We start from the raw sequence: 17,143 nt of genomic DNA, 5'->3' as shown, positions 1-17,143 counted from the left end.
TATTAAATGACAGTTTTCTAAGTAATAACTTTTAAATATTACAGATTTTAATTAAAACTGATTACATTTTGAAACAGATAGAGTAATCTATAAACTAACTCTATATAGATATAAGAACAAAATTGTAAAGTGGTCTCACCTTGAATTTCTCTCATTCTGTGCATTATAATTGGAAGGAGATAATCAACATATAATATTATGTTACTCTCAGTATATTAGAAATGGTCGAACCGTAAACCAATTAAAGATGAGGTAAGGAAGACATAAAGATGTATTTCCAGTTATCACAAATGTAGAGTAGAATCAATTGACAACAACTTAATTATATCCAGCATAGGACAACAGAGAAGAGTTTCCATATCTTCTAATAATATAATATCTCACTATATTAGTGGCTAAATCAGTTTTCTCTAGCACAAATACTCACTCTATTTTTGGAGTTTAAGTTTTTCTATCTGATGATATTAGTAGTTTGATCCAAAAAAAAAAAAAAACGGTCGAACTATACATTGTAATTGGAGAAAGAAAACAAACAAAAATCAACCGAAGACTTTTAAGGTATATGAAACATAAATTGGAAATAGCAATTCTCTGCAATTAAAAAATAAGGCAATAAAATTGTAAAAATACAAAATAAAACAAAAAATATACACAGAAAGAAAGATTTAGTAAAATAAAATCATAATATAATTTCCATAATTTATAGTGCTCGGTTACACTAAAAAGTCTAAATTTACAGCATACACAGTTTTATTTACATCTTTAAACCTATTATCTAATTAAAATGATTCTAAAAAAAGTGTCAGCATGAAGAGTTAAAAAATATACGATAAAATATAATACATAACGTTAAAAATACATTATCTCTGATCACTAAAAAATCATGTAAGTAGTAATAAAAATGAAATAACAACACATTTATTAAAACCATAAAACGGCACGCAACAAGATGTTATTAAATATACAAACTACAAATTAAATATGCTCAACGCAAACACACATAAAAATGAGACATCATATTTGAATATATTTAAAATCTATTTTATTAACATAATATATTTTTTATATTATATATTTAAAAAATTATTAAATATATTATATTCTTGATAATTTTAAAATTACTTAAAAAGAAACTAAATTATTAAAAAATTAATATACAAATAAAAATAAAGCAATATTTTGTAACGTCAAAATAATAAATGAATAAAAAATATATTATGTTAATAAAATAGATTTTAGATTTTAAAGACTTCTAATTCATGTAATATTACAAAATTCAAAATTTTGTTTATTACAATTAATATTTTACCATTAGATATATTAAAATAATATTCTAGATCGATATTCAATTGTCAGTTTTCAACTATTATACGTAAAAAAATATTATTAAGTACGCTTTTTTTTTTTGAAAAGGGGGTTTTATATTTTAAGTAGGTTATTGAAGTACTTTTTCTTTTCGTGAATTTATTCGAGATGAGATTCCGATCTTTTAAACTAAGATAATTTATGTTCTATACATAATTATATTTTTTTTTACATAACTCTAAAATCTCGGACTTGATTCTTCATATTTTATTAGTTAATTGTGTTATATATAATAAAAATACTTACTTCAAACTAAAAATATAAAAAAAAATATCAAATTTAAAAATTAGTTATATATAATTTAATATACAAAAATTCACATACAAATAAAAATGATAAATATAAAAAAATTAAATATATTATCCGCGCGTAGCGCAGAGAAAGTATCTAGTGGTATATAACAAGTTGTATGACTTTATCCTTAATTGAAGTTGAGAAGTGTATAACTAATAATATTTCTTTCTAAAATTTGTAATATTATAATGGTAGATAAGAAGTTGTATGGCTTTATCCATAATTGAAGTTGAGAAGTGTATAACTTAAAATTTCTCTCTCTCTCTTCAAATTCCTCTGCCTTCTCTCTAGAACCTTCAGCTGATCTCTTTGTTTCTCCGGCACCGGTTGCTCCCTTAGAGCCAGAGTCGGGTTTTGTCCTTTGTTTTGTCTAGGTGCTTATGGGTTTGATCTCTTTTCAGCTCTCTCTCCTTTCCCAACGGTTTGACCCCTTCTAGATTTGTTCTAGTCTCTGTCGTATCCGGGGATTTCGAGAGAGTTTTGTTTGATCATCCTTATTCTAGTTACATGCATCAACTAGTCAGCCTTGGTCTATCTATCCTTCATGCAGATCATCTTTTGTCTTGAAATCCAGTAATTGATTGAAGACTTGCATGTTTATTCCAAGCTTTCTTTGCTTAATCTATGGTGTCGATCTTCTTCCTTTTTGATCTTTGGAGAGTGGTTAAATCTGGAGTTGTCTTGATTCGCTCCATGTCATTTACCTAAGATCTGATCGAGATCTTCCTTTCTCTTGCTTCTTTATAGTGTATCTTGTCGGCTCTGGTTCTTTCTCAAAACGGTAATGTTCGTTGTCGGTTGATAGCTTTAGATTCTCTGAAGCTCTGTCTTGCCAAAGTTGGAAGCTTTGGTCTCTCATCTGTCTGGGCTATTCACTATTGGAGGTTTCACAAGTTGATGGTTCGGCCATGATTGCCTCATTTATTTGTATTTTATCAAAGAAGTCTTGTTGTAGTCTCTTGCAAGTTTGTTCATTGAAGTTTGGGTTTCACTTGATCTGGTTTTAGGTTGTATTAATTTTGATGTTTATGTTTGTTTCTTAGTTCTCCGTGTCTCCTATTTGTGGGCTATCGTTTCGGGGGACTTCCTTGCAGTCTGCCGGTGTTTGTATCTTCGGGATTGTATTCGCCGGATCTAAAATCTAAATTTTCCTGCCAAAATCGCAAAATCAAAATTTTCCACTAAAATCTTAATATCAAGTTTTTTTTGCCAAAACCATAAAATCAAGTATTCCCGTTAAAAACGCAAAATCGATTTTTTTCGCCACAACCACTAAATCGAGTTTTCCTGTCAATACCACAAAATCGAATTTTCCGTAAAAACCGCAAAATCGATTTTCTCGCCAAAACCGTAAATCAAAATTTCCCGCCAAAACCGAAAATCGAGTTTCCCTCCTAAACTGAAAAATTAAGTTTCCCGCCAAAACTGAAAAATCGAGTTTCCCGCTAAAAGCGCAAAATCGGGGTTTCCCGCCAAAATCGGAAAATCAGGGTTTCGCGCCAAAACCAACAAATTGATTTTTCCCGCCACAACCGCAAAATTGAGTTTTTTCCGCCAAAACCACATAATGAAGTTTTCTCGCCAAAACCGCAAATCGAAGTTTCGCCAAAACCGCAAAATCAAGTTTTTCAGGCCAAAACCGCAAAATCGAGTTTTCCGCCAAAACCGCAAAAATCGAGTTTTCCGTCAAAACCGCAAAAATCGCAAAATCGAGTTTTTCCGTCAAAACCAAAATCGAGTTTTTCTGTCAAAACTGAAATTGTTGTATTGTTGTACTTATGAATTTATGGGTGAATTTTAGTCTTATGAACTTTTATTTGTATTTATACACTTATAAATTAAAATTAAATTTTTTCTTATATGGTCCATTATGGACTCCATGGCAGTCCATATAAACATGTATATTAGTGGGTATGTTCCTTAATGGACATGGTTCCTAATGGACATGGTCAATCTCTGTCCACAAACAATAAATAGACAAATGGATATGGGCTAATGGACGTGGCCGAGCCCAGTTTGCAGCTCTAGCCGGATCATGTTGTAAATCTCAATCTAATATAATCCTCTTTTTAGTGTTAAAAAATACTAATAATTAGAAATAAATATATCTTAGATAAAAAGTTCATATAATATGATATAACCAATAGTTAATTGATATAGGTTATGTAAAATTTGATCCAAACAAATAGTCATGTAAGATTGATGAATGCGATTGTGCGGCTAGTGGTTCCATTATGTGAGGCTAGATTACATATTAGTAATAACTAATATGCGTAGTCAAAAATATAGGAAAAAAAAATAAATGTATTTGTCCAACATAGACTATTTGTAAGTAAAGAAAAATGCTTTTATTTTAATTGTATTGTACATTACCTTATAAAAAAAGTAGATTTGTTATTTCAATGAGCAAATTAATAAAGTACTTATTTATAACTAATTGGGTATTTAAGATATTTATCTAAATTTTAATTTCAACATAAAAATTGAATTGATTATTTGAAATACTTATATATATTTTAAATATTTTATTGACTATTAATTTCTGGGTTTTTTGGGTTACCGGTTCGGGTTCGGTTAATTACATTTTGGGTTCATATATATTTCGTACCACCCTACAATACCAGTTCTGGTATTTTTTACATGTCAAACAGATCAGGTTTTCGGTTCGGTTTCGGTTTGGATTTTAGGTTCCAGATTTTATGCCCATGCCTAACTTAACTTAAAAAGAATTTGAAAGAGGATAATTTATGACGCTAAGTTATGTAGAGTTTATCTTTAAGTTCTGTATAATATTATGTTGTTGTGTTTGTTATTATCCATTAATTTCTTTCCATTGACTTTTTATCATAAACTAGAGGGAATATTATTTTAGTGTTGTTAAGTATGATGTTTTTGGATGATGTAATTATGTGGTCACTATTTATTTGTGAAAAGCATAATTTAGTATTTTATTGTGTTATGTAATATTAGGTTATAGGTTAATATATTATATGTTTGTATTTTCAATAATGTGTTGTTGTGTATATAGTATTATTTGTTAGTGATAAACTGAGCTTCTGGTGTAAAGCATATTAAATTTCAATAACTTTGCATTTAAGGATTTGTTAATTCTAACATTAACGGTTTCAGCGTCAAAATTGTATTTCATATTTTCATATTTTTGAACATTATTTTTTTTTAACAACGTCGAACATTGTTCTCCTAAGATGTTTTTTCCGTCTCTGCATATTTTGACTTGAACCATCACCATCTATGTATTTTGTTTACATTTCCGGTGTGGGTGTTTCTTACCATCACCGGAAAAAGACTCACTTTCGTTTCTCTTGTTTTTCCTCGTCTTCTTCTCTTGTGAGATTATCTGATATTTGTTATAGATCAGGTTTATGGATTCCCAGTCGTGTGGTTGTTTCTCATGATGTTGTACACTGTTCTGGTCCCTATTTGTCCTCTTCTTCCTTAGATTTGGCTAATGTTAGGAACTACATCTCCTTGGGTTAGGTAAGAGTTAAGTTGTCTTTTATGTTGTCTTCCTCGTAGTTGGCTTGCCGTTGATAGTCCATGCTCATCTTGGTTTTCAAGATCTGGTTTTTGGTGATCTGACTTTTATGTTCTCATCATAACTCGAGAATGGCTCCATAGTTTGCTGATTTTGTGTAGTCTCCTTTTTCTCTCTTTTTTCTCTTATCTTGTTTCACTTTTCAACGCTGGTTGCGTCTCTGATGGCTCTCCATTTTTCCATGTTTGTCACTCCAGATTTGGATAGTGTTTTCCTTCGTGTATGTTTTGTGGTCTCAAACTTGAGCTTTGGTTTCTCTGTGGTTGATTTCGATTCTCCCTCTTTTAGGTTGTTTTTCTTCTCCTCATGCTTGCCTTAGGTGTGTGGAGGTAGTCTCTTGGAGCTTTCGTCTCTTCTATTCAGAGCTTTGTGTTTTTTCATTGACATGGCACTTTGTATGTGGTTGTTTTGTTTATGAGGTGTTTCTTACCTCTTAGCTGGTGGTTATGCTTTAGTCATGTGTTTTCCTGCTTCGTGGTAACTTTGGTCTTCCGATAATTATTCTTCCTTTGATCCGCTTTTTTGGTTTTTGGGTTGGTGTTTGATCGCGTTCATTTGTGTTCCACAGTTTGTTGATTTTGTGTAGTCTCTTTTTCTCTCTTTGTTCGCTCATTTCGTTCTATTTTTCATCGCTGGTTGCGTTTCTGGTGGCTTTCCATTTCGCCATGTTTTGGATAGTGTTTTCCTTTGTGTATGTTTTGTGGGCTTGGACGATTATTTCTTGTCTCAAACTTGAGCTCTGGTTTCTCTGTGGTTGGCTTCCATTTTCTCTTCCTTAGGTTGTTTTTCTTCTTCTCATGCTTTCCTTGGTATATGTGTGTGGAGTTAGTTTCTTGGAGTTGTGGTCTCTTCTATTCAGAGCTTTGTGGTTCTTCATTGGCATGAGTGCCCTGTATATGGTTGTTTTGTTTGCGAGGTGCTTCTTACCTCTTAACTGGTGGTTGTGCTTTAGGTATGTGTTTTCCTGCTTCGTGGTGATTTTGGTGTTCCGTTGATTATTCTTCCTCTGATCTGTTTTTTTTTAGTTTTTTAGATTGGTGCTTGATCGCGTTCATTTATGTTCCAGACCTTTATTGAGTTAGTGTTACTATAGTATTTTGCTTTTTTTTTGTGATGCGGCGATTTAGGTTTAGATTATTTGTCGTATTCTAGTTTTTTTTTAGTTTAGTTATTTTATAATTTTTAATAGTCAAATAAATTTATATTTTGTAGTAAAATAATAGAAAATAGTAAAAAATAATAAAATATTAAAAGTTTATGTTATTTTTAGTTCTGAATAAATAAAATATTTAAAATATATTTATATTATTTTATTTTTCTTTTATTCATCTTCAATTTTACTGATCAATAAAATAGATTATAAAACTTCGTATAATAATGGTTAGTGTGAGAAAGATAATAGTGCATAATTAAAAAGTATTAAGCAAAATTGCAATAATGTAAAAAAAAGAAGTATCTAAAATATAAACACAAAAAATATACGGGGACACATGTTATCAAATCCTCATGCCACTTGTCATAAGAAAGGAAAAAGTTAACTTTATATATATAGATAAAATGCCTCTATAGAGATAACAAACACTAGTACAGAAATGAAAAATTAAAATACGAACCACTCATACGAAAGGAGAAAAGAAGCAAACAGTTTTTCTTTTTGCATTGCTTTTGGTGGTTCCGGCCGTCGGATTTTTCTCTATTCTTGTTTAATTTTCTTTGCACTTCAATTTTGCTAGTAAACGATGTCTTCTTCGCTATTGTTTTGGGTGATTCGACGATTTTATCAATGATCTCACCATCCTTATCCTCTGCTTTCTGGTGAATATCGTGGGCTTTAAATACTTTCGACGGCGATAGACCTACCTTGGTTACTTATCCGGTTACCGATGTTGATCTCCATCGTGTACGGCGTGATATTTTCTCTGTAATAGGGTGTGATTTTCTGCTACGTGATTTCCAATATATTACCGACGTTTGTCATCAACTTTCGGGTTTGGTGATGTCTTTCCAATAATAGAGTTTCAATCAACTATTGGGCTCTGTTTGTTAGACTTACGGCATAACAGTGTTTTCCGAGTTCAATCCATCAAGCGAGCTCCATACAACCATGGCCACCATCGGTCTTACTTTTCTCCGATGAATTGATGGAAACTTTTACTTCATCCGACACTCAACCATCAATCCATAAAGAGGCTACGATGCTGTTGAAAGGAAAATTACAGAGTTTGTTGGACTCAGTATTTGCTATTAAGAAAAGTCGAACGTGTATCAATGGGTATGGAGTTTCTGTAAGGCAACACTATGACGTCAATAGTTTCATTAGGGAGCAAAGGATTTCAAGCAATAAAGTGTCTAAAGAAGTTTCTACAACATAGTAACTTGGAGATATGGCTTTATCTGTTTCAAAGAAAAATAATTTTAATGTCATGGACAGTTACAACAAAGCATGTTATCTCCTTCAGCGGAAGTGTTTGGAACGGATCGCAATGTAACAGATGGCTCGCATCCAATAATCTCCTTAGAGATAAAGGTATTTACTCATAAGAGTTGAGAGCCACAAGATAGATCATGCAAGACCAAAAACGAAGATGATAAAAGCTAGTGAGTCAGCCTATCGTACGAATGAGTTAAGAAGCATCATGTTGAGCTGTCTCTGTTTAATGTTTTTTAAACATGTTTGTTATAATTTATGTTTCATATAATCTGTTATATTGATTTAATATCAATAATGTTAAAACGTTTAAAAACTGCTTCTATAAGGATTTTCCGGTTTCCAAAATAGCAAATAATGTCTCTTTTCCACATAAAGCTTCCAATTTGTTAGCTTCACAAAGGAATATATTCAAATAGCACAAGCACGGCCATTTCTCTTCAGTTTTTTTTTTCTCCTTTATCAACCCAACCATTCATGATGTTCGTGTAAAAAAAGTGATCAACGAGGAACAATTCGAGAGTTGTCTATTTATACATGGGAATGAGAATGGGCTCCTCATATATGGAAGGTCGTGGAGATATAGAAAGCTAACTTTCTTTCTAAGTGACATGTGTATCCAATGACATCATCACTTTCGTCATAAATTATCTTCTTCCAATTCTCCTTCCACAATAAAATACAAAACATTTATGCAAATATGTTGGCAATAAAAAAAGAAGATATTTATGGTAATAAGTCGGCCAAAAACAAAAGGAGACATTTATAGTATTATGATTGAATGGTGACCATAGATTATAAAACATCAAAATCATTTGGATAAAATAAATTTAAAGTGGAAAATTCTCAAGAATTTTTTTTAAAGGTTGAATAGATATATGTAAAAAGGTCTGAAGATTAAATAGTTTGATTAACAAGGTTGTATAGTTATCAATGGTGCGTTGGACTAGTGGTTTAGCGATTGGAATCGCTTTTATTGTGCTCCTAGGTTGATTCCGGCTGGGAGAACCGGCTTACACTATGTATTGGTATTATCAACCGCTGCACCCGGACCTAAGGCTAAGATTACCTCCCGTTTATTCAAAAGAAACAAGATTATAGGGTTAAATAGTTTCATTAAAAGGTTTTGGGCTAGTATGTGGTTTAAAAAAAGTTAAAGGTCTTATTCGTAAATATTGTAGAGCTGACGGCTAAGGTTAAAATGTTTTTATTACCTACGGGAAAGACTACGAGAAACTTTACATCCCCGAGACGACGAGAGCGAGGGAGGAAGAAGAAGGCGGCGGCATGACGAACAAGGTGATAAATATAGAAAGGGATGCTATAACATACAAGTCTATAGACCATTGCGTATGGTGTGTGACCATTACAGAAAACTACTTGCACGGAAGTACCATTACCAAAATTATCAGTGGACAACAACATATTCTTTTATTTTGATTCTCTTGTATACAAGAAGGAAAAAGAAGAACACTATAAAAATCCACTGTTGTAGTCAACATAGTTTTACTCTTTAGGTGCTAAGTGATTGGTAGCCATCTTCCCGCTTCTGTCTCCGGTATACCACAGCGGCAATTAGAACCACAACCGCCACCACCACCGTCGCTGCAAGAAAGCTTAGAAAGCTCACGTCTTTCTCATGCGCCTGCAAAGAAATGAAAATACTAAAAATGTAACACACATATCTACAAAACCGTATATTTTATGAGGTATGGCCCAAACCGAGATCTGGTACCAGCAGTTTACCTGGAAAAGTGCAGGCAAGGAGCTCTCCGGTTCAGGCAGCTGCTGAGCAACCAGGATGTAAAAGAGTCCCATAACTCCCGTATGACCAACGGCACTACTGTAATTGAACTCCAAAGTCAGTGTCTCTCCAGAAGTCACTTTCACCGGTTCAGGATAACAAGAGGACATTCCAACGATATAACCAGCTTCGTTTCCAGGCTCGTCTCCATTGCCATACTTTGCCATCGAAGTGCAAATTCCCTCACCGTCCTGATCAATCAACGACACAAGAGAGGCCTCAGTTTCAATCTATCGTTTGCCGTTGGCTTAAAACAAAAGCCACTGTTTAGTTACCTCTCGGTATAGAGCAGCACCGATACCACCTGCGTGCTGGTGAGCTACTCCATAGACAATATACCCGTTAAACGGCATCATTAAGCTCTTCTTCTTAACGTCAACGCATCCATCGCCATTGGTTTTGCACGGTTTCACCTCATATTCCACCTGTAAAAAGAAAAGCATAAGACCTTATCAGACAAAGATTTAGCAATAATGATCTTTTAAGGAAAAGATTTTACTAACATGGCAAAAATGTTCTTGGCTGTCTCCTGTTGATCCTTGTGATGGTTCCCAAGAATCCGTAACGTCGAGAATATAAACCTTAGCGGGCACCACCGAGCTGTCCCAATCAACCCATCTCACTGTATACTTAAGATATAGAGTTCTTGTTTTCTCCTCGACACTATCAAACCCGTTTCTCACCAAACACTGTGTCTTATCATAGCAGCAGTAAAGACCTCCTTTGTAATCCGGTTTTATAGCACGACCGTACTCATCAATAGTTACATTATACAGATTACACCTGCACTCCGTGCATCCTGATTTATCCACGACACCCCTCGTGTCGATAGCGTGAATGTTGAGAAGCCATTTGAACTCATACCCATTAGGTGTTTCCTCTGGATTATCGATCTCGATAGCGTAAGGATCAGGAACATGCGTCGAGGTTTTGCGGGTTTCTGATCCTAACCCGAAGAAATGTCTGACTGTGTTCCTGCACAGACCACCATTCCTAACAAGAATGTAATCAGGTTTCGAACCAAGATGTCTTGCGTTATCTTGCCTGGAGAAACCGTGGTTCCTAGGCATGTCTCGCTGAGAAAGCTTAAAACCTTTGCGCACGTAGTAAGGTTGAACAACCCAGTGGTGAAGATAAGTCTCGTGTAGAGGGACGGGGTTGCCGTCTTGGTCAACAACTTCGGCATCGAAGCCTTTGATGCCGATATGACCTCTGGGGAAATCGATGTCGAAGAGGAAAGGATTGGCGACTGATCCTGGATTCATCACCAGTTTTGGTGATAAGAAAGATGCAGACTTTATCTTCTTCTCGGTCTTAAGAAAGCCGTGGCTTGGCCATATGGTTAACGCGACCAGAAGAAGAAGAAGAAGTAAGGACGAGATCAGTGATCTCCCGCCACAACGAGCCATTGTATTCTCCTGTTTCCATATCATTATAGAGAGGTAATTCGTCATAATTTTTTTTTTTTTTTAAAACAGCAACTCATAACACAGAGAAGCAAGAACATATAAAGCAGAAAGCTCATTTGCTAGAATAAAATTTTCGAAAACGAACAATCTACGACTTAACTAATATGATCCTAACCTCTGTTTCTGATTCGGTATTCCAAAACCCAGAATTCGAAGCAGAGGAAAAAAAACAAATGATAATACAAAATTTAACAGACACACAGAGAGATTTACCCGATGATTTTCCCGCGTTCGTTGATCTGTCTCCGATGTGTCGGAAAGATCAGTGAAGTCTATCTCTCTCCGATGTTAGTGTAATAAGGTGATCCACGAGGAAGGATTCGAGAGTTATCTATTTATCATGGGAATGAGAACGGGCTCCTCATATAAGGGAAGCGCAGAGAGACGTAGGACGCTAGCCTTCGTTGTACGTGACACGTGTACCCAATGACTTCATTGCTTTCGTCATTAATTATCCTCTTTCAAATTCCCGTTCCACAGCAAAATACTTTATAAACACTTAGTGTAAGATGATTTATGACCATCTATATTATTATAAAACATCAAAATCATTCCGATTAATAAATACTAGGTAATAACTCGCACATTGCACGGAATATGATTATTAGTTTCGTTATTTTTAATAAAAAGACATTAAATCTGTTTAATCTAGATATTAGTTCGGTTTTAAGTTTTTTTTTAATCTTCTAAAATATAACTATTATTTTAAATTAATAATCATTTTAATTTATTCGGTTAAAATGTTTGATTTTTTGATTTTTTCCAGTAAAAACCAAAAATTAATATTATTTGCTTATTTTCATGTTATGAATTTTATATAGTCGTTATGTCAAACCAATAGTTTCATATTATAGTTTCTAAACATATAATAGTTTTTAAGAAAAGAAAAAAAAATTATTAAGACAAATCATTTCACTACAATTTGGTCGGTAGTGAAAGAAACATTAAAAAAAAATATTTTAACTTTCAAAAAAATTAGATACTTCAGTTGTGGTGAGTACTTAGTTACAAGGTGCTCACATCAAGGTGCACATATATGTCTATGTAAAAAGTATATAAAAATAGTTGACAAATATATAAAGATATTGTTAATTAATATTAAATGACATTTTTGTTCAAAATAATGCATGAAAGATAAAATTAAAATTAATTTAAAATAAAAAAGGCCTTGACATTAATCATTTTTCATATAAAGAAAATAAAATTGTATCCGTAAATAGGGATGGACACATATCGAATATCTGGGTATTTGGAAGCACTCGTGTCGATTCGATCTTTAGCCACCTAGATATTCGGTGACTCGGATATCCGAAATGTTTTAGAATTTTAAAGAATATCAGATTTGATCCGTAAATAAAATAAAATTTTAAAAATAATTGAAAAATTTAATAATAACACTTTATTACAAAAATAAAACATTATTTAAATTTTTAAATTCTAGTACATAATATAATAAATTTAATTCATAAAAATATTGTAAAAATGATATAAAGTATAATAAATATATATATAACGTATATATATAATTCTTTACATATATGTATATATATGCATATAACAGATCGAATTAGATACTTGTTTCTAAAAATATTGGTATTTGTAATTTGCTTCTTTTTTGGATATTGTATTTTAGTATTTGATTTGTTTCGTAAAGTTACGGATATCCAGATTTTTGGTTCAAATCAAAACGGATAACAAATCGAATCAAAATTTATGAATATTTTGCTCAACTTTATCCGTAAACAATAAAAAATAATATATATATATATAGTTTGGCTTTTGATTCGTTATCTATTTTTATCTGAACCGAAAAATCTAGAGTTTTATTGGAACCTTGTATATGAGTTTTATATTAAAAAAATGCAAGTACATAGTGTGAACACATTTATGAATATAATGTGAACGCGTTAGCATACTTATTATCAAATCATTGTAAAACTGTCACGTGTCTATTATAGTGTGAATGCATTTATTACGATGATTCTCACCATGATTATTACAAGGGATCCTTAAGTTTTTTTTTTTTTCTTTTGTGTATTCTAAAATAAAAAATATATATATAAATAAATCAATCGCGGACCACCACGTGTTGGTGGAGCCTCCAAACAGTACCAAAACCCCTTCAATTACATTTGGTGATTTTGGAGAGCGGTTTTTAAATTTTTGTGGACGCATGGATCCCACATTTTGTCAAAAAAACTTCCCAAAGAACCTTGGGATGTTCACGCCCTATGGGATTAAAAGTTAGAAAATTTCTCAAGTAAAGTTTTTTTTTCCATTACTTGCTGTAGTTTTAACGCTGCATTACTTACTCGAAGAAATTTAACGCTGCATTTGGGTTAATTAGTTTATTTCAAAAGTTTTTAGGGTTACATAGTTATATTGAAAAGGTCTGAGGGTTAAATAGTAAAGTTAAAGGTCACATATTCGGAAAAAAAATTGTTGAGCTGACGGCTAATGTTTGTTTAGTTTGATTAAAAAAGGTTGTATGTAGGGTTAAATAGTTTGATTAAAAAGTTTTAAGCTAGTTTGCGGTTTCAATAAAAGTTAAAAAAAAAGAAGTATCATTCGTAAATATTGTAGAGATGTCGGCTACTAGTGTTATAATGATTTTGATTTCCTACGGTTAGGAGTAGGAGAAACTTTTACACCTACGAAAGCGACGGAGGAAGGCGGCGGCGGCGGCGATGACGAACAAGGAGAAAGCGCGGGAGAGAAGGGAGAAGAGGATGCAGGAGATCTCTCTCCTTCGAACCATCCCTTACTCTGGTCACCAGAGGTTTTATTCGAACCTTTAAGTTGACAAGCATCGTGAACTTCAATCTCAAATTTAATTTCTCTTGTAGTGTTTTTGTTTTTAAACTATATATAGAGTTGTCAAATTGAGTGTTTGTCTTCAATAACATTCCTCTTGTTGAATTAGGCATTTGAATTGATATGTGTAGATGGTGGTCTTCTGAAAATGTAGTAGCAGTGGTGACTGGTTCTAACCGAGGTATTGGACTCGAAATCGCAAGACAGCTTGCTAGCCACGGATTGACTGTTGTTCTTACAGCCAGAAACGTTGATGCTGGTCTTGAAGCAGTTACTTCCTTGAGGCACCAAGAAGGTCTCAAGGTTGATTTTCATCAGCTTGATGTCACGGACGCCTCTTCGATTAAAGAGTTTGGTCGCTGGATTAAGCAAACTTTTGGAGGTCTCGATATTCTCGTAAGATCCTTATGTAATCTGCTGGTAGTCTATATAGCTCTCTTATTATATGCACTGTGTCACTGTGTGCGACTGTTGTTATATATTCAGGTGAATAACGCAGGTGTCAACTACAATCTTGGCTCAGATAACTCGGTTGAGTTTGCTGAGACAGTTGTATCTACTAATTACCATGGAACCAAAAACATGATCAAAGCTATGATACCGTTGATGAGACCCTCTCCTCAGGGAGCTCGTATCGTTAACGTTAGCTCCAGGCTAGGCAGAGTATACGGAAGACGTAATGTAAGTAAACTCCTTTCACTCTTGCTATCTTTGTAATTTTCATTCAGATTAAATTTGCATATGCTTCTGCAGAGGCTTGCAAATGTAGAGTTGAGAGATCAGCTAAGCAATCCGGATTCTCTGACAGAAGATTTTATAGACCGAACTGTCTCTACATTCATCAACCAAGTAAAAGACGGAACTTGGGAATCAGGCGGGTGGCCTCAGACATTCACCGACTACTCCATCTCTAAGCTTGCTGTCAATGCATACACTAGAATGATAGCGAAAGAGCTTTTGACAAGGCAAGAGGGAGAGAAGATTTATGTTAACAGCTTTTGTCCTGGTTGGGTGAAGACTGCAATGACTGGCTTCGCTGGTAATACGTCGCCCGAAGATGCAGCTGATACCGGAGTTTGGCTTAGCTTGGCTCTCTCTCAAGAGGCGGTGACCGGAAAATTCTTTGCAGAGAGACGTGAGATAAACTTCTGAGTGGGGGTTGGTGAAAGTTTATTAAAAACTGGAATAGATTTCTCTTATCTTTCTTTCTTGTCAACAAACGATGCCACTTACTAAGTTGATGATGGTTATACAAAATAATTCTACAGAATACAGGCAAGCAACAAATAGAATCAACTGTATCAAATTCAACCTCTCTTCGATCACATTTGTTACTCACCAAGGTTTCAGATCAGCGACCGGTCCTGCAGTCCAGTTCAACAGCTTCTCACCTGCTCTCAGATACACACTCCTATCATGAGGCAGCTTACGGGCCAACCCATTCAACACTTGGTGAAACGCATCCCCTGGTTGAGCTGGTTGCGGGAACAGCATAGCCTGTTTCATCGACGGGTTTGCCAACAACCTCTGTTTCCTCAGTATAACCTCTGGTGGGATCGATGTGAGTATGGTGTCCAAGTAAGGAACATCCTTCTCATCCACAAACACACCAATGTCTTCCCATGGGATGGCATCTGCAAATGGTAGCACAATGTCGTCTGCTATGATCACGGGGATGCAACCGAAGATCACGGCTTCAACTAGTCTTGGACTCCATGGGGCCCATCCAAGTGGGCATAAGCAGAAGATTGCTCTCTGCATGTCCTCGTAATATGTTGTCGGGTGCTCTGTTGAGATGTCGAAGAGCGGATTGTCCTTGAAGTTTTCCCATACAGCTGCTCGTGCACCCCTGTGTCCGTTTTTGACAAACAAAACATCATCACTGATTATACGAGAGCAAATCAAAGGATGGTAATATACCATAAGATGAGCATTCTGATTAAAACTTACCTCGCATAGTAACCACCCTCGGGGTCATTTCCCACATCATAAAACAATCCTCGGAAATAGACGAAGATGGATCGAGGAGTTTTCCCAGGAATCAAGTGTGATTGCATCTTCTGCGGTGGAGCATAGGGAGGAACAGTGATTGAACCCTCTTTCAAGCAGACATGATTCCTCTGTCCAAATGTCTGCACCAGCGTAGCTCGTTGAAGCAAGGGTAGTATTCCTCTTCCTATGGCCTTCTCTTCCTGCCACAGTCAAACACAAACAAGAGATCAACGTGCATCACGGCTGGGGATAACAATTTATGCGGCATCAAAAGGGCGTTGCAACTTCCAAAGGGATAACAGACTTTAGTGAGCAAGTTCAACAGTAGCAGACAATCAATCATTCGCATCCAGAAGTTAGTGCACACGCATAGATGAAGAAAAACACAAACTAGGAGGATAACACAGCAAGAGCATATAATCTTGGCTTACTTGATAATGGAAGCAGGCCCCAAAGTCATGAGGCACAACAAAGAAGTGGTCAGCTCCTTCAGTGCGATTCCAGTAAGGCCAGTTGGAAGCAATGAGCTGAATAGCACTTCTCATCATTCTCGGGGATTTAAAGGGAAGAGGAAGGCCGTTTGGAGTGAGATCACAAGTGGTGTAGACAGGGACGTAGAACCAATCAGCTTCCTCGGGGTTAAGTGTTCGAACAGGACTAGACAAAAGAAAGCGTTGCATATAGATCTCAGCAGCAAACATGTGGGTGAGACATCTGGGGTCTTTCTGAAGAATCTTCTTGTTGTATTTGCTTGGAAGCTCATAAACAAAGACTTTCAGTCTTCCCACTGGATTATCGTCCAACACATCACCAGCACTACCTAAACACCACAACAAACAAACAAACAAAAAAGACACACACTTTAAAAATCCAAGTGATCCTGATGACCTGCACATCACTAAAACACTAATACTAGTACCAAGAAAAGGCTATCTGTGTAGCTTAAATAGAGACCCTCAGAGATCATGCAAAACTTAAAAGTTAATCTATAGTCATCCTAAGATTTACATTATTCAATCGCAAAAGACTTAGCCCTAGCTTTTATTTCGATTCTTAAGACTAAAGTGATTACCACACAATCCGAGTAACCATAGGGGAAAGCAATCATTCACTGAATGTTTAGATAGATAGTACACTGACCTGAGATTCGCTCGGTTGGTTGACTTCGACTCAGACGGAAAGCAGAGATCGTGGAGAAGGCAAGGTTACAAGCAAGGAAGATCAAAACCCAGCTCGTCAACTTCATCTCTAATCGCTCAATTACCTCACAACACACATCAAAGCTGATTGCTAGATCACGCCAAGAGTTGACAGCATGAGTACATCGTATTTGATTCGATGAAACGAAGGTTCGTGCGACGCTAATACGCTGTCGTTTCAATGCCACCCATCTTCGCCAACTAATGGAGAAGTCGTTAGGG

General features: G+C 34.9%; 3 protein-coding genes across 3 annotated transcripts; 1 reads left to right on the top strand and 2 right to left on the bottom strand.

Annotated features, from left to right (window-relative positions):
* Positions 1-8,931: 8,931 nt before the first annotated feature.
* On the bottom strand, positions 8,932-11,371 carry LOC106421954. Its single transcript, XM_013862786.3, has 5 exons — positions 11,130-11,371; positions 9,951-10,865; positions 9,723-9,872; positions 9,390-9,638; positions 8,932-9,288 (listed from the first exon to the last, which is right to left on the bottom strand). Exons 2-5 carry the CDS (start codon positions 10,854-10,856, stop codon positions 9,157-9,159), a joined length of 1,437 nt encoding a protein of 478 aa, XP_013718240.1. The 5' UTR covers positions 10,857-10,865; positions 11,130-11,371; the 3' UTR covers positions 8,932-9,156.
* A 2,066-nt stretch (positions 11,372-13,437) lies between these two features.
* LOC106421946 ((+)-neomenthol dehydrogenase) lies at positions 13,438-15,000 on the top strand. The gene is made up of 4 exons (XM_013862774.3): positions 13,438-13,695; positions 13,862-14,126; positions 14,217-14,411; positions 14,484-15,000. Exons 1-4 carry the CDS (start codon positions 13,604-13,606, stop codon positions 14,880-14,882), a joined length of 951 nt encoding a protein of 316 aa, XP_013718228.2. The 5' UTR covers positions 13,438-13,603; the 3' UTR covers positions 14,883-15,000.
* On the bottom strand, positions 14,900-17,143 carry LOC106421944 (probable beta-1,4-xylosyltransferase IRX10L). The gene is made up of 4 exons (XM_013862773.3): positions 16,863-17,143; positions 16,154-16,542; positions 15,681-15,922; positions 14,900-15,579 (listed from the first exon to the last, which is right to left on the bottom strand). Exons 1-4 carry the CDS (start codon positions 16,966-16,968, stop codon positions 15,066-15,068), a joined length of 1,251 nt encoding a protein of 416 aa, XP_013718227.1. The 5' UTR covers positions 16,969-17,143; the 3' UTR covers positions 14,900-15,065.

Source organism: Brassica napus, chromosome C3 (assembly GCF_020379485.1).
Source record: "Brassica napus cultivar Da-Ae chromosome C3, Da-Ae, whole genome shotgun sequence".
Taxonomy (NCBI): Eukaryota; Viridiplantae; Streptophyta; class Magnoliopsida; order Brassicales; family Brassicaceae; genus Brassica; species Brassica napus.
This window is presented reverse-complemented; position numbering and strand designations above follow the sequence as displayed.

What these genes read in the sequence shown, in the direction of transcription:
- LOC106421954 (XM_013862786.3), bottom strand. Translation starts at nt 10,856, where the DNA reads ATGGCTCGTTGTGGCGGGAGATCACTGATCTCGTCCTTACTTCTTCTT. An exon ending in GCCAAGAACATTTTTGCCAT is followed by an intron (nt 9,873 to 9,950) that starts GTTAGTAAAATC and finishes TTCTTTTTACAG; the next exon opens with GTGGAATATGAGGTGAAACC. An exon ending in GTGCTGCTCTATACCGAGAG is followed by an intron (nt 9,639 to 9,722) that starts GTAACTAAACAG and finishes TTGATTGATCAG; the next exon opens with GACGGTGAGGGAATTTGCAC.
- LOC106421946 (XM_013862774.3), top strand. Translation starts at nt 13,604, where the DNA reads ATGACGAACAAGGAGAAAGCGCGGGAGAGAAGGGAGAAGAGGATGCAG. An exon ending in CCTTACTCTGGTCACCAGAG is followed by an intron (nt 13,696 to 13,861) that starts GTTTTATTCGAA and finishes TGATATGTGTAG; the next exon opens with ATGGTGGTCTTCTGAAAATG. An exon ending in TTGGAGGTCTCGATATTCTC is followed by an intron (nt 14,127 to 14,216) that starts GTAAGATCCTTA and finishes TTATATATTCAG; the next exon opens with GTGAATAACGCAGGTGTCAA.
- LOC106421944 (XM_013862773.3), bottom strand. Translation starts at nt 16,968, where the DNA reads ATGAAGTTGACGAGCTGGGTTTTGATCTTCCTTGCTTGTAACCTTGCC. An exon ending in GGGCCTGCTTCCATTATCAA is followed by an intron (nt 15,923 to 16,153) that starts GTAAGCCAAGAT and finishes TGACTGTGGCAG; the next exon opens with GAAGAGAAGGCCATAGGAAG. An exon ending in GAGGGTGGTTACTATGCGAG is followed by an intron (nt 15,580 to 15,680) that starts GTAAGTTTTAAT and finishes AAACGGACACAG; the next exon opens with GGGTGCACGAGCAGCTGTAT.